A 23704-nucleotide genomic window follows, 5' to 3' on the forward strand; every position below is an offset into this window, starting at 1 on the left:
CCTGTTCAAAGAGCAGCCTTCTTCACAACAAAAGGTGGAAGCAACCCAAATGTTCATCAACAGAAGAACAGACGAGCAAAACATGGTCCACATATACAATGGACTATTATTCAGCTTTAAAAAGGAATAAAGTTCTGACACATGCTACAACATGAATGAGCCCCGAGGACATTGTGTTAAGTCAGTCAGTCACAAAGAGACAAATACTGTATGATTCCACTTACATAAGGTACTTACAATAGTCAAACTCACAGTGACAGAAAAGTAGAATGGCGGATGCCAGCGGCTGGGGATAAGGGAAATGGGGAGTTATTGTTTAATGGGCACAGAGTTCCACTTTTGTGAGATGATAAGAGTTCTGGAGATGGATGGTGCTGATGGTTGCACAGTAACATGAATGTGCTCGATACCGCTGAACCGAACACTTAGAAATGGTTAATATGGTCAATTTTGTGTCATGTGTATCTTATAATAAAAATGAAAGGAAAAAAAAAAACACAAGCAGCAGCAAGTCTGGAGATAAGAGGCCACATGTATGAGCTGGCACATGGAACCTGTCCCAGAGAACCCCTCCCCCCGCAGGAAGTTCTCAGAGTAAAGAGCCCACCTCCAAGGATGCACAGCTCCCAAAGCAAGGGGGCCAGCTACACCACACCCCCATCCTCTACCCCTTATCCTCCCCACGTGGCCCTTCACTGGGAGGGGAGAAATACTTCTTGGGCAGTGTTTCTGCAGAAACCCTGGCCCTTCTTGTCCTACAAATGGCATTTCTTACACAGGAGGACCCTTTCCCTCCAGAATAAAAAAATCTCAGAGCCTTGGAACAACTGTTTAGTACAGTAGGTGTAAATATTAAAATCCAGGCTTTTCTGACAGGAAGTCTGCTCTCCAGACCCTGGAGGTGTGAACATGAAACAAAACAAAATTTTAAACAAGTATAAAGTGCACAGAGTTTCAGTTTTACAAGATGTAAAGAGTTATGGAGATGGATGGGGTGATGGCTGCACAACATAATGAATGTTTTTAACACTAACGATGTACATTTAAAGATGGCTGAAATGGTAAATTTTATGTTCTGTGTATTTTACTACCATAAAATTGTTTTAAATTTAAAAATAAATAAGCCTGAACTTGTACATACAGGTAGTTTTTTTAGGCCCTCATTGCCTAAGATAATCAGAGTAAACCAGCCTGGATGGCAAGATCCCATCTGAAATCCTGCATTTTGTACAAGGGAATAATTTGCTGCCCTAAATCGTGCATTGGGGCTTTAGGGACTAAAAGCTGAACTAGCTCTTTGAGAACAGACCTCCACTCAAACACCTCATAAAAAAGGAAAACTAAGCTAAAAGAGCCAGGAAGAAAAAACAAAGGTGCGGCAGCTCTTTACCAGTGAGTAATTAATGGAAGTATTAAAAGGTAGCTGGTAAGGAAGGGAGAGGGAAAAAGAGAGAGACAGAACTCAAGGATGAGTGACACAAACAGAGAGAAAGCACGTGTGTAAGGGAAGGGTAGATCTTAGGTCATCCTTTCTCTGATAAAACCCCAAATGGAGGAGATATGAGGCTAGCTTCCCGCTTGTTCTTTGAGAACACTGCAGATCCTCCTGACAGAACCATCAGGCTTTCTGTTAGTGCCTCCAGAGAGGTTCTGAAGGCGAGGCCGTGTCCTTCTTCACACCCCCTCGTGTCCAGGTGACCCACACAGCGCTGTGTGGGAAGGGGCCTGTCGGGGGCCTGCAGAGGGGGGACAAGACCCTACCTGCTGGGCAGGGGTGTATTTAACGGTGTGGGAGTAGTCATAATTATCGATGATATCCAAATCCTTCACTGCGTCGCCAGGAAGGGGGCTGCTGAACTGCACGTTGAGTGGGGCTTTCCCAGCCCCCTTGGTGTAGACAGTGAAATGGGTCGGCTTCCCATTTTCCACACCTGGAAGTGAAGAGACAGGGAGCTGGAGTGGTTTCCCTTTCAGAACCAGTCTGACAGGTTCACCAGCACCAGGTCTACTGACAGGGACACTGCCACTGCTATAGCAGAGCTGCTCAGACCACCTGCTGCCGGTGGAGGCAAGTTCCTCAAGGCCCTGGAACAAACATCCTCAGGTACCACTGGCCTGCAGAAGCCTGCAGGACAGCCTTAACCACGCGCCATCTCACCTGTTCTGCTGAGCCCCGGGCCTTCTGCCTTCACTTTGCTGGCGTCGTGGGAAGGATCAACTTTGACTCTGAAAGGGCTGGTGGGAATTTCCTGTGGCAAAGACACTGTCTCAGTAGGAAAGCCCCGAATCAAGTGCCAGAGCTGAGGGTGCCCTGACCTTAGTATCGCTTTTATTTAGTGGGTGGTGACCAAACTGCCACTACCACAGATCAAGTCTTTATGTTTTAGCATCAGGTAAGGGCTGCATGTAACGGGCCTGGATCCCTGATGTCACAAACCTGAGAACTCTGAGCCTTTAACACCAAATGTTGAGTAGTTGGAATGAAAAAATACTAGCAAGAATGGAATCAAAAATACTATATGGGGGCTTGGCGCCTGTAGCTCAGTGGCTAGGGTGCCGGCCACATACACTGGCCCAGGCCTGCCAAACAACAATGACAACTACAACAACAACAAAAAAAATAGCCAGGCATTGTGGCAGGTGCCTGTAGTCCCAGCTACTTGGAAGGCTGAGGCCAAAGAATCGCTTGAGCCCAAGAGTTTGAGGTTGCTGTGAGCTGTGACACCACAGCACTCTACCGAGAGTGACATAGTAAAACTCTGTCTCAAAAAAAAAAAAAAGAAAGGGCAGCGCCTGTGGCTCAAGGAGTAGGGTGCTGGTCCCATATGCCGGAGGTGGCGGATTCAAACCTAGCCCCGGCCAAAATCCAAAAAAAAAAAAAAAAAAAAAAAAAAGAAGAAGAAAGAAAAAACACTATATGGCACCAAGGGCAAAAGGAAATGTCCTCTAGGGGCAGCTGAGAGCTAAGAAAATGATCAGAAACAGAGTAATTATAATTCTTCAAAAAGAACATTGCAGACTATTAGAATCAAGGCAGTATAGGTTAACTGGATGAAGTCAACTCAAGACCATTACCTACAGGCACAGAACATTCTCCTGAGGTTCCTGTTTTTATATAAGGTTAATTTTACTGTTTTATAGTACTGCTTGCCTTATCTTCACTATCGCATACCTGAAACTTCAAATCACCTCTCCCTATGAAAGTTTTAGGGTGGAGGCCAAAGATGTAGCTTCAAAGACGGTAAAATAGAACGTATCTATAAGGTAATTATGTTTCAACCAAAAACGTGATGTTTTATGACAAACGAGTCTCTTTCCAGATCCTACTGTATACACTGCCTTCCTTTGGTAAGAAAGTAGTAAAAATTCAGTTCTTGGCTTTTCCTTCTGGGTTTTAAGAAATCTAAAAGTACTGAGCAGAATTCTCAAGATATCTCCCCATCACTAAAAAAACAAAAAGAAGATATGCACACAGGTGGCCAAAAAGAATCCAAGTCCACCCACCTTCCGTCTCCTCCCAGGCCCCAACACACCTGAGATGCAAAGAGCACTTTGATAGTGTATCGCCCGGCAGCGGGAGGCACATATTTCACCGTAAACGTGTCATTGGCATTGTGAATAATATCAAAATCCACATCTTCCTCATCCTCACTTAACACTCGGGCATCACACTTAATGCCAACGCTGACATCACCTGGAACAGACCAGCTCATTAGCACAAGCTTACAAGAAGTAGCATGTCCTGTGCAGTCACTTCTAGCTCAGGCTAACACCCTTCCAAGACAGCGACTGGGAAGCTTCCAGTAAGAAACCTGAGAAAGAGGTGATGCTAAGTCAGGATTTTGAAAAAGAAATGAAGAATTAGCAAAGATGTCATCAAGGAACTGACACAGAGGTTCAACAGATGAACAATTACCTCTTCAGATGGAATACTTCATGTTCAAAGTTAACTGCCCTGGAAACTTTACAAAAAAGACTATCTTCCCCAAGGAGCAACTGTCACTGGGTTGAGCAAAGCCCTCTCACCTTCCCCAGCCTCGGTACAGTCCACTGTGAAGTGAGTAGGCTCATTTGCCTTCAGACCACTTCTCTCTACACCTGGTCCAAACACCTTGACCTTCTGGGGATGGCTGCCTTGCCCAATGTTGACCTAGGGAAGACATGGAGAAAGCTATTGAGTTCTCCTCTAGTTGGACCCAGCAAAACACTGTTAAAAAAGCTTTTTGAGAAGTAGTCCTTCTGCGTGGGCCAGAGTACTCTGCCCTCAGACCACACCATCTTTCCAGGCCCATAGAGGGTGGGCACTTTCCATAGGTCTGCCGTGGCCATCAGGCATGGAGCCCAGACTTGGCAGCACATGACTGGGTCTTTTCACACAAGGGCGAGGACTCCACCTCACAACCTACCCTATAGGGGCTGTGTGGGATGTTCACACCTCCCCAGACTACAGCGATGGTGTGCTTGATGGCCTTAAGTGGGGTGTATGAGCAGATGTATGTGCCGTCCATCCGGCTCTTCATCTGGATGTCAATGGGCTGGCCTTCCCCATCCTGAAAAAGAACCAGAGCTCAGAACAGGGGCAACCCTCCAATGGTCTCCACCAAACAGGGCCTCTGTGGGCTCTCAAAGACAACCAAGTCACCATGTACTTACCCAACAAGACTTCACAGAACAACTACAGTGTTCTGTATTCTCACAATGCAAGGACAACGGGTGACAAAATATTATATGCATTTATTTGTTTTTAGTTATTAAGAGCAAATGGCCCCCAAACAAAACCATGGTCACTCAATGTTTCTTAAGTTCTTTTCAATTCCTGCACTTAAGTCCTTGGCCCAATTCAATTAAATTAGATAAGCACGTTTTTAAAATCCTCTTTAATAACCTACCACCATGCCCTAAACAGCTTCAGCCCCACAGAAAGATATTACAGAATCATCTGAAACAATCAAGCCTTTTTCCATAGATTACAAATCATGGGGATGAATTTTTTTTTTTTTTTTTTTTTTTTGCAGTTTTTGGCTGGGGTTGTTTGAACCCGCCACCTCTGGCAAATGGGGCCAGGCCCTACTCCGTTGAGCCAAAGGCGCCGCCCAGAGATAATTTTTTTTTAAATCTTTTACATGTTAGTCTCATTTAATCCTCACATAGCCTCATGAAATAATGTTCTTATCATTCTTAATGTGGGGAGGAAACCAAGAATCAGACAAACTAAGTAACCTACCATTACACTAGCAGATCTTGTTACCTGACCATTACCTGCATACAGGTAGCTCCCAGAAATTTACCTGGGCAAATATCTTTAAGGGAGCTTTTCCAGCATCCTTAGGATCCACAGTGAACTCAGTTGGGTTGTTGACGATGCATCCAGATTTCTCCAAACCCGGCCCGTATGCTTGGACCTGAAGCAAAGGGCCAACAATGATTCTCTTCCTATGTTTAACCCAACTAAACCCCTTTATGAAAACTGGTAACTAGGAAATGGGAGAAGAACAAAATGACTTGTGTCTGATTTTATAGTATGCACATAACAGGACGGTTATGAGAAGGCAAATGCTAAAGTAGGGTGTAACTTAAAAATAAATAGTATCGTTAATCTCTCATGAGAAAGAAAACTCTCTAAAACCAACCCCAAACTAACCCTGACTTCCTGCCTTACTCTGAGCTGACCTAGAGAACTTCTAGTAAATGGGGCAAGGACTTCCAACTATGCCCAATTTCAATGTTCCTGCTTTGAGGGAGCTTGGAAGTTTTACTACAGAAAACATTCTAAAAGTTTGCAGTCCCCAGAGAACAAAGGACCAGCAGTTGGCCTAAGAGGGGTAGTTACCAGCCTGAACTGATGTCAGCCCATGATCTGCTGCCCAAGTGGGCCAACAGCAACACACGTGGGGATGCGAGGCCGCCACCTTCCCGTCAGCTAGACTGGCTCAGAATTGATGCTTACCAGCCTGCTAAGGGTTTAAAAGGAAGCTATAGGAAACATTGCTCCAATTTAAGAGAAAGGAGGCTGGAGAAGAAAATAACCTTTACCTACGTACCATCTTGAAATAATAACTACAGAGAGTGGCAAAATGAAATATGATGCTCTGGGGTACAAGAAAATAGCAGCTGTGGAGCTCTCGACATAGGCCAGGCACTGAGCTCAAAGCTGTCTTTACACCTGCAACCTCCCTGAATCATCCCAGAAGCTCTAAGAAGCAAACATACTATTATCCCCATTTTATAGAGGAAGATACCAAGAGTCAGGGAGGTGACTTGCTCACCATTCTAAAAATGCTAAGGGATACTACAAGGACTCAAGCTCAGTCCTGTGTCCTTCCTAAAATCTCAGTGTTTCCTCTCTGCCCTTTCTCAATATGCTGCTTAAGGCAATTCTTCAGGCTTGGGGTAGAGGTGCGGGGGCTGTTCCAGAAGCCAAGGAAGAGAGGATGGAAGGAAGACAAGCTGAGTCACCAGATCAGGGTTGTAGTCTCCTGTGGCCGGCTGGATGAAGGCCATGTACGGGCTGTCCTTGATGTCTTCGTCATCACACATGATGTGAACAGCATATTCGCCAGGCTCCTTGGGCCAGTATTTGACATCACACGATCCATCATTCTGGTCATCATATTCGATCTTTGCCTGGGAGGGGCCTTCAATGGCAAACCCTGGAAGATGGGGTGGAAGGGACTTCCTGGTTACATGGTGGAAAGTACCTATTCTATTATTACCAACTCATTCCCTCTGCCTCCCTAAAAGCCAAGTATTGGCCAGAAGATTAAAATCTGTTTGTGTGGGCCCACTGAGTCTTCACTAGAGATGGAAGGGCTGGATTATATACTTTTTTGTTTTTATAATATCTGACAGGAAAGGTCCAGTCAGCAAATCTTCCTGTTGGCAATATGGTAACATGTCAAAGCCTAAAACCAACACCCACTCTTTACATGCCAAATTCCATTTCTGGGCTTAAATTACCAAGGATATACATTGAACATTGTTTTTATAGCAAAACCCTGGAAATAACTGGAGAGCCTAACAATAGATATATCCATACAATGGAATTCCATGGAAGCTGTGGAAAATGAAGGTATATCTTGTATTTATTTGATATAGAAAGACATGAAGACCTCCCCAAGACATTTTATGTGACAAATCAACATGTGTATGTGTTTATAGAAGAAAACCATCGGAAGAATACACCAAAAGGTTTAATATTATCTCTAGACTAGAAAGTTTTGCCAAGATGATTAATATGTAGTATCATCTCTCTAAAAGGGAGAAATAAATGTGATTTCTTATTTTTCTCTTTTGCTTATTGATATTACCTAAAATGGGAGTCATTCAACTATAGTCCAAGGGCTGAACCTGGCCTACTGCCTATTTTTCTAAATAAAATTTTGCTGGAGCATGCCCATGCCCATTTCATGTTTTCAGGCTGCTTTCAGGCTACTGGTAGAGGCGAATAATTGTAACGGAGGCCATATGGCCCACAAGTTAAAAATATTTTCTATCTAATTTTAAATGATTATTTATCAATACATACATGTCAGATATGTGTTTAAAATGCACCATATTTTGCCATGTATAATGCACTCCTATGTATAATGCACACCCACATTTTTGGCCCAAACTTTCAATAAAACACCCTTCGAGAAAGTGACTGGATCTCAGCCAGGAGAGACGCATCTGGGGAGAGCTAATGCTCCCCTGGTAAATGTAGAGATTACACCATCCTCCCGCAGCTGCCTACTCTATGAAGGCTTCCCCTTCCCTCTCTCCCAGGAGCCTTTCCCTCCCCTATCATATCAGGGGTAAGCCAAGATGGTCCCATGTGGCTGGTGAGGTGGGAGCTTCTGAGGCCACTTAGCCCACAGGCAACCAGGTAGAGCCCTGGGGCCTTTGCACCTGTGCAGGGCAAGAGCCTCATCAGCCCCACCATTGCCCCTTCCCTGATCACAGTGCTCAGTGGAGGCCATTCCAGCTCACTCCTATCAGATCCCAGATCTTCCTGGACTGGAACTCTATGTGCTTGGTGGGCCGGGCAGGAGTGTACAGCAGCCCTGGGAGGCCCACTGGGCTCCCCTGCTCCCAAGCCAGACTACCTATGTATAATGTGTATCCCATTTTCCCTCAAGAATTAAGGCAAAAAAGTGAGCATTATACACAGGAAAATACAGTAGTCAGTTACACAATAAAGAAAATATATTTTCCCAAATTTTAGCAAAATTCATTCATACATATTAAGAGTCTGTCAACAATATTTGCTAAGTGTTTACCATGTACCAAGCACTGTTTTAAGCACAATGTCTACATAAAACCTTGGATGTCAAAATGAATGAATTCAGGTGACAGAGGAAGCGTGAAACCAAAAGGGCAGAAGGAAAGAGGAAACCCAGTTCCACAGTAAAATCCAGAGATGCCCGGGGTGGTCAAGAGGCCAATTGGCTAAGGGTAGTGAGGCCAGGCAAGGCCCCCACACCCAGCCTGACACCAGGCACAGGTGCCCTATAATGCTCAGCTCTCCAGAAGCTGCTAGTCAGCTGCCTCCACTTACCTAGAGACCCCACTTCAGAGCCGACAGACTCCACCACAAAGTCTGCTGACCGCCCGACAATCCCACCATGGAGGCCAGGGCCCCAGGCACGGACTTTCTGCATGCCTGCTTCAGGACCAACTTGAACGTCAAAGGGACTAGAAAGAAAGGAATGGAAGAAGCACTGAAGAAGAGCATATAAGGGGATAAATACAGCCCCAGACTGTGGTTCCTCTGCACATTCTCTCCACTCACCCAACCTTTTCACTCAGAGTCCCAAACTCTAGCCAAGCCCTTCCTCCATGCAGGTCCCTCTGACAGCCATTGTTATGTCAACAATATAATGTAATGTGGCTGCCTCTGGGAGCTCAGGTGGCCACTGGGTTGGCACTCAAGCCACACTGCCTTGCCTTATTCTCCTGGTCATTTACCTTTTGTGTGCAGGGCTCCCCAGACAGTGAGAGAGTCCGTGCTTTTCTATATTCTGCTTATGCTATAACAGGAAAACTAGGCTGCATAGTCTTTATCTCATACATGAATAAATGTGCTTTAACCTTGGTGTGGGAGGTTTAAAACATGTGAGCTTAGAACCCTATAATGCCCAAATATTTCTCAAGGCAAACCAAATTTATTCAGAGTTTAAAGTTGCCCCCAGGAGAGCTGGAAAACAAGGGGGCAATTGCAATACCCAGAAGGCAAAACTGTAGACTGCATTCTTTGGCTTCTGAAAACATTCACGTAGACAGCTTCAGTGTAAACCATAGCAGATTTTGCCCCCATGGCATTCGTGAACAGAGGCATTCATTGAAAAAGGGAATCTCGGTTTACATAAAGACATACAGATACACAGCCCATTTGCTCTCTATTACTGCTCCTCTGACTCCCTGCCTCCCACCAGCCCCAAACTGCCAGCATTTGATTTAAAGCAAGTCAGCTAACACTACAAGCAACTTTCTGCTGCTTTTGAGAACAGGCCAAATGTCTGTGCTGCTCTGGAAAAAAAAAAAAAAAAAAAGTTTTCAACAAAGCAAATCTCTTTCCCTCCTGTAGCCGGGGAAGCAACAGCCCGAGTCTGCCCTGAGCTGAGCACGCCTCCGGAGAAGTCGCATTTCCAGCTGCAGCCTCACCTCTTTGGAATGTGGTGTCCCCCCCATGTGATGGCAATGCTGTATCTCCCTGGGGTGCTGGGGTAATACTCAAATGTGTAGACCCCATCCAGGAAGCCTTTCTGCTTCACCAGCTCCTCCAGACCCTCTGTGGGAAGAAAGCAAACAATCTTTCCAATATGATCCTAGGCTCAGAAAGAGAATCAAAAGGACAGAACAGTAAGGCAGCCACATCCACAAAACCTAAGCTACCTAAGAAAACTAAGTGGGCCACCTCAGAGTGTGGAACCGCCCAAAACCTGGAGGATTAACCCAAAGCTACAAACAGAGCCATTTCTGCTTTAAATCATGAGGAAATGAAGGATTTCCTAGCTAATTGGCTTTAAAAATCTTTCTCGACTATGAGGGAGTCCTGAGGTCTTAAACCTCTTAAGTTGTTATAAAGATAAATCCAGTCACATCTCAATATTTCCCACCAACTGTAGCCACTCTTCTTGCCCCTCCACAAAAACTCGGACAGGAATGAACCTTTAAGAATATTTAGCATGAGTAAGTTTCAGGGTCAGTGTTCAAGCATCTTTTTCAAGTAAATCTGAACAAAAGCAAGAAAGTCCTTGCATGCTGTCTGAGAGGACAGGTTTCAGGTGCAAACTCCAGACCCAGCCATCAGGCAGGAACTTGTTTTAGGTTAGCCCTGAGGTTTAGCCAGGAAAGCCGTTGAGTCAAGCAAGTATCCAAGGTCAGGAAAAAAATGCCTCGTTGGTTCCTGTTGCAACAAGCTGGGAGGGAGGGCAGCCCCACAGCAGCTTGGCTCCAGGTTCTGGGCGGTCTAGAACCTTGGCTGTAGCCTGCTCCAAAGCTTGATGCTCTGAGATCAAATATTAGCATTTTGCAGCTCAGAACACTCTTGCCCCAGCCTGTTGGGAACACAGAGGGTGAGAGCCATCCTAGCACAGGAAGCTTGGGTTTCCACAGGCCGTGGGAACAAGACCACCAAGCACTGCTACACCTGAGATTAGAAATGCTGGGCTGCTTCTCTGTTCCAGGGGAAAAGAAGAACAGAGAAGCCACCCATCCCCACATCTGCTGACTCCTTCCCTAAAAGAGGGAGGGAGAATGGGTTGCAGGGTGTAACCTACCCATCCACAAATGGCATTTATCTATAAATTCCCTACTCTTAGGGAATTTTATTCTCCTTCTATAAGCAATGATCATAGTAATTAAGTATTTGGTATTTGACATAATTTCATAGTCTATAAAATGTAACCTATAATGGGAAAATCACTGGCTTTGGAGACTGCTTGAATTCCAACCTCAGAAGCCTACGAGCTGTTGTAACCTTAGGCAAGAACCTTCCTCTCTGAGCCTAGGTTTCCTCTGAGAAAAAGAAAAAAAAAAAGCTACTTCTGGTTGTTCCAATAGCAGCATTTCCCCAACTCCTTTACACAGTACTTTTCTACTCCCAGACATTTTAATATAATGTAAAGTGTCAAGCCACCCAGTGTTCTTGCCCATATCCAGGACACACATTACTATTTAAACCGTGTTCCCTTCACCAAGAAGCCCAGATAGCCTCAAATCTTTGACATAGCTCTCTAGAATAAATTGATGAGAACTGACTGCTTGATGAAATCTATATGCCATGGCTGTAAAATTAAACAAAATAACACCTTAGATAAAGAAAGAAAGGAATACTTACTGGGACCCTTCACGATTACACTGAGTTCCCCACTTCCTGCAGCTTTGGTGTCAACCTTGAAGTCTGCAGTCTCTCGGATACGGACACCTCTGGGCTGCAGGCCTCGTCCACTGGCCCGGCAAGCGTTTGGACTGCAGGCTGCAAGCACAGTTTCAACATCAATTCAACCCTTCATTCTTGGGTTGGTCATCAAAGCCAAGGTAACGTGGAACCATCAGCCAAGAAAATATTTGCTTTGCACAAAGACTATGCAGTAGTGGTCCAAGACCAAGGGTCCCGTTCAGGGAACACATCAGGCTAGCAAAGAAGGACACAGTATAACTTTGTCCAGCCATGCCACAGAAAGACTCAAGAGAAGTTACTTTGGCAAAGAAATGAGGGGAGCGTGGCAAATCCACACTGGGTGCCGGTCCTGGCATTTACCCTTTTCTTTGTGAGGGGGAGTTAAGACCAAGTGCTGGACATTATTCAGACCTCATTGCCATACACAAGGGCCCAGTAATTGGTAAGACTGGACTTTTCCAAGTCTACTTGGAAAGTGCAGTGCTTGAAATTGCCTGTCTGGATTCCAAACCCTGGGTCAGCCATTTCTGAAAGTTTAAACATTGTTGTCTTCGGCATGAACAACCAGGCAAAAACAAAATAGCTAAGAAAAAAAAGAGAGACCGTTCCAGAAGAGTTTTTGAAAGGAGAGGGGAAAAAAAAAAAAGAAAACAAAAGAGAGAGAGAGTGCTGTTCAGCCCCACCTGAGCCAATATGTCAGTGCTGTTACAAGGCCCTCGAAGTGTGAGTGACTAAAAAAGCAATAAGCAGCAGTAAATACCGCTCCTGATTTGATTTTATGGCTTAGTTAAAAAACTTAAAGTTGTAAAGTATAAAAATTAAAGACAAAGGTAGTTTTTGATATCCCTTGAGAGGTTCACAGTATCCAAGGGTTGATAAAACATACCTTTATGCCCTAGGAATTCTTTGCCCAGTATGGGCAACCTTTTCATGAATGAAATTGGAGGCTAATGTGTGAAATGTCAAGTTGTTTAAGTGACTTTGCCTTTCCTTTGAAGCTCTGTCTACACAAAAGATCCCAGACTCTAGAAGATAAAACTCTTTACTCCACAGAAGGAAGGTAACTCCTCCTCTGGATCTTCCTCCCTGCAACATCCTCAGCTGGCTGTTTGGCAAATGATTGCTTCCCAAAGAGTCATATGCAAACTCTTGGAGTTAGGAATGATTTCAGTGGTTTATGGATGAATATAAATTTATGGTTGTACTTTGGTTTTCCATTGGGAAACTGATATAAAGTTTATTTTAATATATAAAAATCACTTAAAAGGGGAGGGTATGTTAGTAAATCAAAAGGAAAAATCAGCTGGGTTCAGGGGGTTCATGTCTGTGGTCCCAGCTACTTGGGAGGCTGAGATAGGAAGATCACTTGAGCTCAGGCATTTGAGGGTACAGTGAACTACGGTCCTCTTACTGCACTCCAGCCTGGGTGACAGAGCAAGACCCTGTCTCTAAAAAAAAGAAAAAGAAAATGTCTATTAATTAAAGGCTAAATTTTATAAGTGATAGATGAGATGGAGATGCTGGCAATGAAAAAAATAGCCCATGAGTGAGAGAAGGTTGGAACAAACATAAGATTAGGAAAGCTGGTTAAAAGTCTTTCTTGCCCTATGTCAAAAAGTTTTGCTTTATGAACACATTGAGACTTTCTGTTTGCTTTTTCTTGTCAAGGGGAGAAAAGTTGGTCATACCAGAAATAAGTCACAGCAGGATGACAGGACTTCCTCGGCAGGTTTTAATGTGCTTTAAAGCACTCATGGAAATTCTGAACATGTGCGATAGTCTCAACATCAAAAGGGTAACTGCTCAGTTCAGATAAACACTAAATGAAGCTAAAGAGTTTGAAGGGCACAGCCAGCTTCTCCACAATCTAGCAAAGTCCTAAATGTTTTTAAATGCAATTAGAGAGTGGGTCTGGGGTTTGGCTGGACAAGTTGTAATAACACCTGCACAGGAATTTCCTGAAGTCACAAATCAAGCATAGCTGCCATCTCAAGCAGCACAAAGAAGTGACCAAAAAAAAAGAAAAGTCCCTCCCAAACAGCCTTACCAAGTAAGAGGCCTCTGGCCCAGAGGTCTCAGCTAGGAAGCCAACAGCTTTGGGGTCCAGGCTGGCCCAGAGGCAGGATTCAGAAGAGGAAGCCAAGTCTGCAGAGGCAGATTCGAAGGACAGAACAGGAAAAGGCCAAGTATGGGTTAGTTGGAAAACAGACAAAGAAGAAAGTGAGAAAGTCAGAAGGAGAGAGAGTCTAACAGTAGAGGAAAGTGCATGCTCCCGGCTGCAGAGGGGCTTCAGCAGAGTGGTTAAGGGCAGGGTCAGCAGAGACCACAGTTGCAGCCCTACTGATACTTCCTGCTACTGAAACCTCATGTTGGGCTCAGCATGTCCACCCGCAGAGTGGAGATGACCGCAGCACCTGCAGCACACAAGCTGGTATGATGATTCAATGCAGTTGTGCTAAATGCCCGGCAGCCAGTGACGGCCAGTGCATGGAGCCTGCAGGGCCGGTGCTGCTGCTAACATCAGTCGTGGCACCAACTCCTCCAAGTGCCTCCAGCCCCACCTCTCTCAGTGAGAATAATGACTCTCCTGGATGCATGTTTTGGGGAGGATTAAGTGAGTTAATACAAGCAAAGTATTTAGGTCTCTGCATGGCTCGTAAGAGATTTTAGTATTAATATCTTGAGAACAAAGTAAGCCACTTCCTGCTGACGTGGCTCTGGCAGAAAGGGAGTAAGTGTGAGCTCAGTGTTCCACCCCAACCATTTTCCTGTCCTTGGTGCCCAGCAGCGCACAGTTTACGCGCATGCCAGTCACAGACGTACTCAGCCCACCCAGCACTCACCTTCCCCAACCTGCACAACGAAGGGGCTCTTGGGAATGGTGTCCCCGGCAAACGAGACCTTGACCACATGGGGACCGGGCTGCATGGGTTTGTACACACATCGATACACTTGGTTTCCTTTGTCTTCCACGAGCAACTCCACGGTGTTCTTCCCCTGGGGATCTTCTACCTCAACACCAATGTCACCCACGCCGGCTCCTGAGAGAGAGTGAGCATTCCATGAGCCCACGTCACCCTCTCAGAAAGCTCACTGCTGAGTGCAAAGTACAAACAGGACACAGACAGGCACTCAGGCAACTCCACACCACCTGCTTTCTTGGGTAGTTGAGGTTATGGTTACCTTTCTTCACATTTTTTATTTTCTCAATTTTCTACTCTGAAAACAGAGTTGACTATTCAAGAAGTATGCCTTATTCAGTCCTTTTTTTTTATCCCCTGTAAGATCTTGCACAGAAGTAGGTCTAGTAGATGATTCTTAAAACTTAAGTTTCTTTAGAACATTTAGTCAAATCAGAAATGTGCACAGAAACTGATTAATCAATCAAAGTCAAGCCTGAATATTTTAGAGACAAAAAGCCGGCTTTGAGGAAAAAAAAAGAAAAAATTACAACATAAAAACATAAGAAGTTCCTTTTATCGTTTTTCAATTTAGAAGATAAAAGGCTGGGCGGCGCCTGTGGCTCAGTCGGTAAGGTGCCGGCCCCATATACCGAGGGTGGCGGGTTCAAGTCCGGCCCCGGCCAAACTGCAACCAAAAAATAGCTGGGCGTTGTGGCGGGCGCCTGTGGTCCCAGCTACTCGGGAGGCTGAGGCAAGAGAATTGCTTAAGCCCAGGAGTTGGAGGTTGCTGTGAGCTGTGTGAGGCCACGGCACTCTACCGAGGGCCATAAAGTGAGACTCTGTCTCTACAAAAAAAATTTAAAAAAAAAAAAAAAGAAGATAAAAGGCCAGGCATCCCAAGTCTTTAAGTTCCTGAGGATTACATTTCGGCCTTTAGAGGAAAGCCCAAAGGTCTGATCCCTGGAGGAGAAGCACATTACCTGCTGTGTAGATGTCAAAGTATGTGGGCTTATTGGCGATGTTCCCTGTAGCTTCCAATCCTGGGCCTTTCGCGGTGACTTTACTGGCGTCCCCCTGGGCCTTGTCAACATTCACTTCAAATGGACTCTTGGAGATGTGCTGTCCTGCAAAGAGGACTGTGACCTATAGATGAAAGACAAGTGAAATATACATAAGCCCAGCAAGACCACTTCAAGCCACATGCACTGACAATCTTTTCCAACCTCTTCCTGAATATAGAGAGGTGGCTGGAACCAAGTCAAATGGCCTGAATGGGAGTCCTGCCTGCTCCCTTCAGCCATACAAATGGGTCTGGGAAATCATGTCCTTAGCAAAAGAAAAATGCTTATATCAGATATGCTTAACCTCTCTAGTAGAAGATGAACAGACACTTATACTTCAACCTCTAGATACTGGGTCCTTTCAAGGAGCTACAGGAGGAGCCGCTATCTCCCAGAATAAAATATGCAGTACTAGGATTTCAAACCCAGAGTGAAAGTATTTTTCAAAGGATCAAGATCATTCTTAAACACATGGATTTGAAATGAAGTACAATGATTTTCAACTAGAAGTTGAGTCACCTTTGACTCAAGTTGTCATCTTTAAAATTTATCAGGAGAAACTGGGTTGGGTTTCATGTAAACCCATCCTTGACTGAAATGAATCTATTATATCATAAATGCTCCCTTCAAGAGCATTTATTCCTAATTCTTTTTTCCAAAATCCTAATATTCTAAGGGTATAAGAGAAATCTAAGGGCATCATCCCAGGTGAATCTACCAAAGCTCAAGGTAGTATGGTCCATGTCTCAAAGTCTGGGCATAGTACACAGGGACTGGCCTTTATATGCTGTTGAGGGTTTTCTTCCAGTGAAGGGCACACTCATGCCTTTCGCCTGCAATACAGGCTGTCCTAGCCCCTGCCCTATAGGCCACCTGGACACCATCTCAAACAGAACTCAAAATGTTACCGAGACAAAGTGCCTGGGGGCTCCACCCCCACCACGTCTCCAGAGATGAGAGGGCCATTTCTTTCCCCTATGGACAATGAGACAGGCCCTCCAAAGCACCTCTAAGAGAAATACCTAAGGAAACACTAAGGACAAAGTCCACAGCTCAGTCACTACAGCATCAACACTCCAGGCATGTATCTACAACCATTAGTTACCTAGGTGGAGTTAGAAAAGTCTTATGACATTGCGAAGAGCCCATCCATGGAAATGAACCAATAGAGATGTATCAGCTAATGCTTCAAATCTGATTCATAGTGATTTCAAATTTTCTACAATGAGCATAGATATCTTTATAATCAGAAAGGAAAATCAGAAGTTAATGTAAGAAAAACTGTTTGTCCTAAGATCTTTCTTCTACATATATTGAAACAAGCCTAAAGAATAGTTCAAGCCATAGCTGTGATGCTTCTTACTTTGTGCAACCCAGTGACCTTGGGCAGATACTCCACAGAGTACGTCTTGTTCTTGTCATTGTCGGGGGTTACTTGTGCCTAGGAAGGAAGATAGGTGACAGTTAGAGGAGGTGCGGGTATGGGTAAGGGGCATGCTATGCCAGCAGAGGTCCTACAGTGGACGGCCAGGTTAGGAACCCTGCTGGCTATTTCCTATCCCACCAGTCCTGCAGAGCTACCAGGAGAGTAGTACTGTGGAGTCACAGAAACAACCACACAGCACAAAGGTAGAACAGAGTCAGGACTCCTCACTGTCTCGAGGATATCACTCTCTAGGTAAGACAGAATGCGAAGCAAGTACCATAAACCTTTATTGGCTCACGTTACTGAGGGCATATGAAATGTTGGGCCCTGTGTTAGGTAACAAAAATAAAACAATGCACAAGTCAGGCACAATCCCAGCTCTGTGGGGGAAACAGACAATATGTCAATAAACTTCAGATTTCAGATTATGCTAGGTGATAGGAATAAAATATGGTCCTAAGAAAATAAGTGACGAGAGAGATTAGCATGTGCAAAGGGCTTGGAGGGGGAACCAAAGAATGGTCAGTGTGGGAAGAGAGTGGGGCAGGCATCACCTTGTTATTGAGGCCATCAGCATCTAGAACCTCAACTAACAAGGCCTTTGCTAAATCCAAAGTATCCTTTATTCTATTAAACACTGCATCCTTGGGAATCAATTTATATTATATTTCAAGCCTCAGCATCTTTTTGGCAAAAAACAGTTTTGGTTTTGGGCTATGATGAAGGAAATGGAGGCACAGTCCCTGGCCCTGTTCCAAGCCCCCAAAGCTCCACAGGATACTGGACAGCAGAGTAGGCATCCTCCAACGTACTTCCTCTTTGTTCCCTTCTGGGTCCTCGACAAACACCATCACGTCTCCTTGCCCGGCGCTGATAGTGTCCACAGTGAACTTGGCGGGCTGCTTCACCATGTTTCCAGTGGTTTCAATTCCTGTCATGGGTTTACACAGACAGACAGACAACGTTACAAGTTGGGCAAGGCCATGGGGCAAGTCATTACCCCATGACTCTTTCATGGAGCTGAGAGATGGGACCCAGCTCTGCAGATCCCATGAGGGAGACAGGGACAAACTGCCGTGGCAAGGACAACCAGACAGGTTGAAAAAGTTAACTTTGCCTATGTTATTTAAGCAACATCCAATTCTGAAATATTCAGAGCTCCTCTATCAGGAGCCTAGACAACTGTGCCAAGTTAACATTGTCAGTAACTAGTAGAGGAGCTTGCCTTAGGCGAGACACGGGGGGCAGGGTGGGGCGGGATGCTCATTTTTCAATACACAACATTGAAATTTTTTGAAAATTATACTCAATTATTTTTTTAATTAAACTTCTTATTTTAAGATGTTTGAGCAAATTCATTTGAGGAAGATTCACATGCAGGTGTAAGAAATGTCCTTTACCCAGTGTACCCCATGATAACACTGTGCAAAACTAAGAGACGGTATCACAACCAGGGTACTGGCATTGATACAGCTAAGATACAGAACATCTCGTGACTTCATTTTAGCTGATACAGCCTCACCCACTTCTCTCTCAGCTACACTCTTCTTAGCCCTGACAACCACTGCTCTGTTTTCCCTCTCTATAATTTTGTAATTTCAATAATGTTATATCAACAAAGCATGCATTATATAACCTTTTGGGATTGGCCTTTTTCACTACACATAATTATCTGCAGATCCATCCAGGTTGTTACTTCTATCAATGGTCTGTTCCTTTTTATTACTGAGTAACAGTCCATGGTATGAACGGACCACAGTTTGTCCATGGGTCATATGCTGATTTTGCTTATCTGGGGTGTCAGATATCATGAAAAGTATGATTTATTTATTTACTTACTTACTTATTTTTAACTAATCAGCTTTCATTAGTGTTTGTGTATTTAATGTGTGGCCTAACACAACTCTTCTTCTTCCAATATGTGGCAGAGAAAAAAGTGATTGAACACCTCTGGACTTTCGTCATTCACTCACTGAAGGACAGCTGGGTTGTTTCTGGTTATTACTGATAAAGTTGCTATTAACATTTCAAATATGTATATATTTCAAACTTAAATTCACACCCTGGTTCCCAACACACAGAGTCCCTATACCCCTTGGAATTTCCTAGGTGAAAGGAACCTTTTGTTCTAATGAGGTGACAGCTCCTGGACAGCTTTATTATGGGGCTGGTCTTCAGGATGACCAAATCAGGATCAGAAGCTTGGAACTTTCAGTCCACTCCCCATCATCCAGGGAGGGGAGAGAAGCTAGAGTTTGAGTTTATATCAATCATGCCTATGTGATTTAGTCTCCACAAAAATCCCTGAAGCATGGGGTTCAGAGAGCTTCTGGGCTGGTGAACACATCCGTATGCCAAGAGGGTGGCCTTCCTCAATTTTCTCTTTCTTTCTTTTTTTTTTTTTGCAGTTTTTGGCCAGGAATGGGTTTGAACCCACCACCTCCAACATATGGGGCCAGCGCCCTACTCCTTTGAGCCACAGGCGCCGCCCCAACTTTTTCTTTCTTTTTTTTTTTTTTTTGAGACAGAGTCTCACTATGATGCCCTCGGTAGAGTGCCGTAGCATCACAGCTCACAGCAACCTCCAACACCTGGGCTTAAGCAATTCTCTTGCCTTAGCCTCCCAAGTAGCTGGGACTACAGGCATTCTGCCACAAGGCCTGGCTATTTTTTGTTGCAGTTTGTGATTGTTTAGCAGGCTCTGACCAGGTTCGAACCCACCAACCTTGGTGCATGTGGCTGGTGCTATAACCACTGTGCTACGGGTGCTGAGCCAAGTCTTCCTCAATTTTGTGGGAACAGAAACTCCAGTGCTTGAACCCCTTCTGAACTTTGCCCTGTACCCTCTTTAGCTGTCTGTTCATCATATCTTTTATCATACCCTTCAGTATGAAACTGACAAAGGCAAGTGCTTCCCCAAGTTCTCTGAGCCATTCCAGCAAATGACCTAACATGAGAGGGTAATGGGAACCTTGGATTTGTAACCAACTTGCACAGCAGTTACAGGTTACCTGAGAATCCACCATTTGTGATTGGTACCTGACGTGAAGAGAAATTTTGTGAGACTGAACCCTTAAACTGTGAGGTCTGCACTGACTCCAGGCAGACACTGTCAGAATTAAATGGAATCAAATGGTGTCTACTTGGTGTCCTAGAGAACTGGAGACCCCACAGATGTTGATGATCAGAAGGGAAGAATTGAGGAGGAGTCGTTGAGTAGAGAAGAATATTTTCCCATAGTTGTAAGAGAGAGTTTTGAAGGGAAAACAGTGGTCTTCCTGTACAATAAGTTTTTGTTCCTCTGGGATAAATGCCAAGGCGTTGAGTTGCTGGGTCATATGGCTATGGTATGCACTGCTTTTGTTGTTTGTTTTTTAAAAAACTACCAAACTGAGTTCCAGAGTAACTGTACCATTTTACATTCCCACCAGCAATGTCTGAGTGAGTCAGAGCTGGTTTCTCTGCTTCCTTCCCAGCACTTGGTGTTACCACTACTACTATTTATTTTATCCATCCTGATAGTGTTTGTTAATGTTAATTTCCATTTCTCTGATGGCTAATGATAGTGAACATCTCTGCCCTTTATATATCACCCTCTTCAGGGACACTGTTCATGTCTTTTGCCCTATTTATTAGCCATCATGTGCCCTAGTTATTAGCGCTTTGTTGGACATATAACTTGCAAATATTTTCTCCTAGTCTTTCAGCTTGTCTATTCATCCTTTTAACTGCCAAACGTTTTAAATTGTTTTATAAAGTAAAATTCAGCCTCCATACCCTTGTGTAAGCAACATTTTAGATTCTATTTGAGATCCTGCCCAGGTAGCCCATAGAGTGGGGGCTAAGACAGCCTGTCCTACAGGAGAGTAGAGTGACCCAGAGGTGTGCCTGCCTTGAAGAAAGCCCTCAACTGAAAAGTTAAAACCCCACATACTATGCCAAGTCTCTGAGACACAGGATTTTTTTTTTTTTTTGCAGTTTTGGCTAGGACCAGGCTTGAACCCGCCACCCTGGTATATGGGGCCGGCACCCTACTCCTTGAGCCACAGGCACCGCCCTAGACCGTACTTTTTTAAACTGTAAAATTATTTTCATTTTGATGAAATCCAGCTTATCATTTTTTTCCTTTTATGGATCATGTTTTTGCTGTCAATTCTATGAACTCTTTGCCTAGCCCTAGATTCCCTTCTATTTTTTCTTGAATGTTTTATAGTCATATGGTTCTTTCTTTTTTATTCTTTTGGGGTTTTTTAAGACCAAGTCTTGCTCTGTCACCCTGGCCATAGCTCACTGCAACCTCAAACACCTGTGCTCAAACCACCTCCTGCCTCTGGAACTACAGGTGCATACCATGATACCCTGCTACATTTTTTGAGCTCACTGTAATCTCAAACACCTGTGCTCAAACCACCTCCTGCCTCTGGAACTACAGGTGCATACCATGATACCCTGCTACATTTTTTGAGCTCACTGTAATCTCAAACACCTGTGCTCAAACCACCTCCTGCCTCTGGAACTACAGGTGCATACCATGATACCCTGCTACATTTTTTTCTATTTTTTAATAAAGACAGCATCTCCCTGTGCTCAGGTTCGTCTCAAATACCTAATCCTAAGCGATCCTCCCACCTTAGCCTCCCAAAATGATAGGATTATAGGTGTAAGCCACCACACCTGGCTGGGTTTTGTTTTGTTTTGTTTTGTTTTTGTTTATCGCCCTCAGTAGAGTGCCGTGGCGTCACACAGCTCACAGCAACCTCCAACTCCTGGGCTTAGGCGATTCTCTTGCCTCAGCCTCCCGAGCAGCTGGGACTACAGGCACCCACCACAACGCCCGGCTATTTTTTTGTTGCAGTTTGGCCGGGGCCGGGTTTGAACCTGCCACCCCACACCTGGCCTTTTTTATTCTTTGTTATTTATTTATTTTGACCTATGAATATCCAATTGTTCTGGCAAGACATGTTAAAAGATTCTCTTTGCTCCACTGATTTGCTTTTTCACCTTTGTCAATAATCAGTGCACACATTTGTGTGGGGTCTCTATTCTGTTCTGTTGATCTATATGATCTATATGTCTATCCCTCAACCTAGCGTCTTGATTTCTATAGCTAGATAGTAAACTGAAGTCTTGGTCAATGATGGAACACATGTCCAACGGTGGTCCCATAAGATTATCACAGAGCTGAACATTTTCTATCACTTAAGAGATATCACTGTAGGCTCGGCGCCTGTGGCTCAAGCGGCTAAGGCGCCAGCCACATACACCAGAGCTGGCGGGTTTGAATCCAGCCCAGGCCCGCCAGCTACTTGGGAGGCGGAGGCAAGAGAATTGCTTGAGCCCAGGAGTTGGAGGTTGCTATGAGCTGTGATATCACGGCACTCTACCCAGGGTGAAAGCTTGAAGCTCTGTCTCAAAAAAAAAGAGAGAGAGAGACATCACTGTAGTGCATCGGTATTACTTGAGTTTGTGGTGATGCTGCTGTAAACAAACGCACTGTGCTGCCCGTCATATAAAAGCATCACGCATACCGTTATGCACAGTACATAATACTTGATAATGATCATAAACGACTATGCACTGGTTTATGGATTTACTGCACCATACTTTTTATCGTTCTTTTAGAGTGTATGTGCTCTACTTTTTAAAAGTTAACTGAAAGGTGTTTTGTCTCAAGCAGATCCTCAGGAGGTATTCCACAAGAAGGCACTGTTACAGGAGATGACAGCTCCATGCATGTTACTGGCCCTTAAGACCTCCCCGTGGGACAGGTTATAGAAGTGAAGGACTGTGACTCTGATGATCCTGACCCTGTTTGAGCCTAGGCTGGTGTGCGTGCTTATGTCTTACTTTTTAATAAAAAAGTTTAAAAAGTACAAAAATAACACACCAAAATTTTAAACTAGGGAAACACCTATAAGGATAAGGAGATTTTTTGTTTGTTTGTTTGGTTATAGTTGACATTGTTTTTAGCAGGCCCGAGCCAGGTTCGAGCTGCCAGCCCCAGCGTATGTGGCCGGCGCCCCAACCACTTGAGCTACGGGCGCTGAGCCAGACATTATTTTCTACAGTTGTACAATGTGTGTTTTAAGTTAAGTGTTAGCGTAAGAGTCAAAAAGTTACTTAAAACATCACAAGTAAAAAAATTACAGTAAGCTAAGGTTAATTTACTACTGAAAAAATATTTTATAAATTTAGTAGACGCTAAGTGTTCATAAAGTCTATAGTAGTTATAATGTTCTAGGCCTCCATGTTCCCTCACCACTCACTGAGTCACCCAGCGCAATTTCTAGTCCCCAAGCTCCATTCACAGTAAGTGCCCTATATGGTGTACTATTATCTATATTTTAGACTGTATTTTCACTGTACCTTTTCTGCGTGTAGATATGCATGGATAAATATTTACCATCATGTTGTAGCTGCTGACAGTGTTCAGTATAGTCTCGGGCTGTACAGGTTTGTAGCCTGGGAGCCATAGGTTATACCATATAGTCCAGGTGTGTGGTTAGGCTGTACCATCTAGGTGTGTGTAAATATACTCCATGGTGTTCGCACAATGAAATCACCTGATGGCGCATTTCTCAGAATGTAGCCCTGTTGTTAAGTAACACGTGACTTTTTTATTAAGGACTTTTATATCTATATTCTGAGAAATGCTGGTCTGTAATTTAATTTTTTGGTATTGTCTGTCTAGTTATGTTATTAGTGTAATATCAACTTGATAAGATGAATTGTCTGTCTAGTTTTGTTATTAGTATAATATCAACTTGATAAGATGTTCTCTCCTGGATCTGAAAGAGATTTTGTAAAATTAATGTTAATTCTTCTTTAAATGTTTGGTAGAATTCTCTAGTAAAACCATCTGGGTCTGGAGGTTTCTTTTCCAGGAGCTTTTAAGTTATAGATTCAATTTCTTTAATGGCACTAAGATATT

General features: G+C 44.1%; 1 protein-coding gene across 2 annotated transcripts in view; it reads right to left on the reverse strand.

Annotated features, from left to right (window-relative positions):
- The window catches only part of FLNB (filamin B), a 158223-nt gene that overhangs the window by 54097 nt on the left and 80422 nt on the right, over positions 1 to 23704 (reverse strand). For both annotated transcript variants that reach the window (XM_053600205.1, XM_053600206.1), the window contains exons 5-18: positions 17586 to 17704; positions 16711 to 16788; positions 15267 to 15429; positions 14227 to 14424; positions 11321 to 11458; positions 9643 to 9769; positions 8537 to 8673; positions 6457 to 6650; positions 5289 to 5402; positions 4407 to 4550; positions 4027 to 4150; positions 3534 to 3694; positions 2159 to 2249; positions 1762 to 1931 (exon numbers count right to left, since the gene is read on the reverse strand). In XM_053600205.1, the coding sequence (XP_053456180.1) occupies positions 1762 to 1931; positions 2159 to 2249; positions 3534 to 3694; positions 4027 to 4150; positions 4407 to 4550; positions 5289 to 5402; positions 6457 to 6650; positions 8537 to 8673; positions 9643 to 9769; positions 11321 to 11458; positions 14227 to 14424; positions 15267 to 15429; positions 16711 to 16788; positions 17586 to 17704 (1958 nt within the window). The remainder of the gene's footprint in view (positions 1 to 1761; positions 1932 to 2158; positions 2250 to 3533; positions 3695 to 4026; positions 4151 to 4406; positions 4551 to 5288; positions 5403 to 6456; positions 6651 to 8536; positions 8674 to 9642; positions 9770 to 11320; positions 11459 to 14226; positions 14425 to 15266; positions 15430 to 16710; positions 16789 to 17585; positions 17705 to 23704) is intronic.

Source organism: Nycticebus coucang, chromosome 8, assembly GCF_027406575.1.
Source record: "Nycticebus coucang isolate mNycCou1 chromosome 8, mNycCou1.pri, whole genome shotgun sequence".
Taxonomy (NCBI): Eukaryota; Metazoa; Chordata; class Mammalia; order Primates; family Lorisidae; genus Nycticebus; species Nycticebus coucang.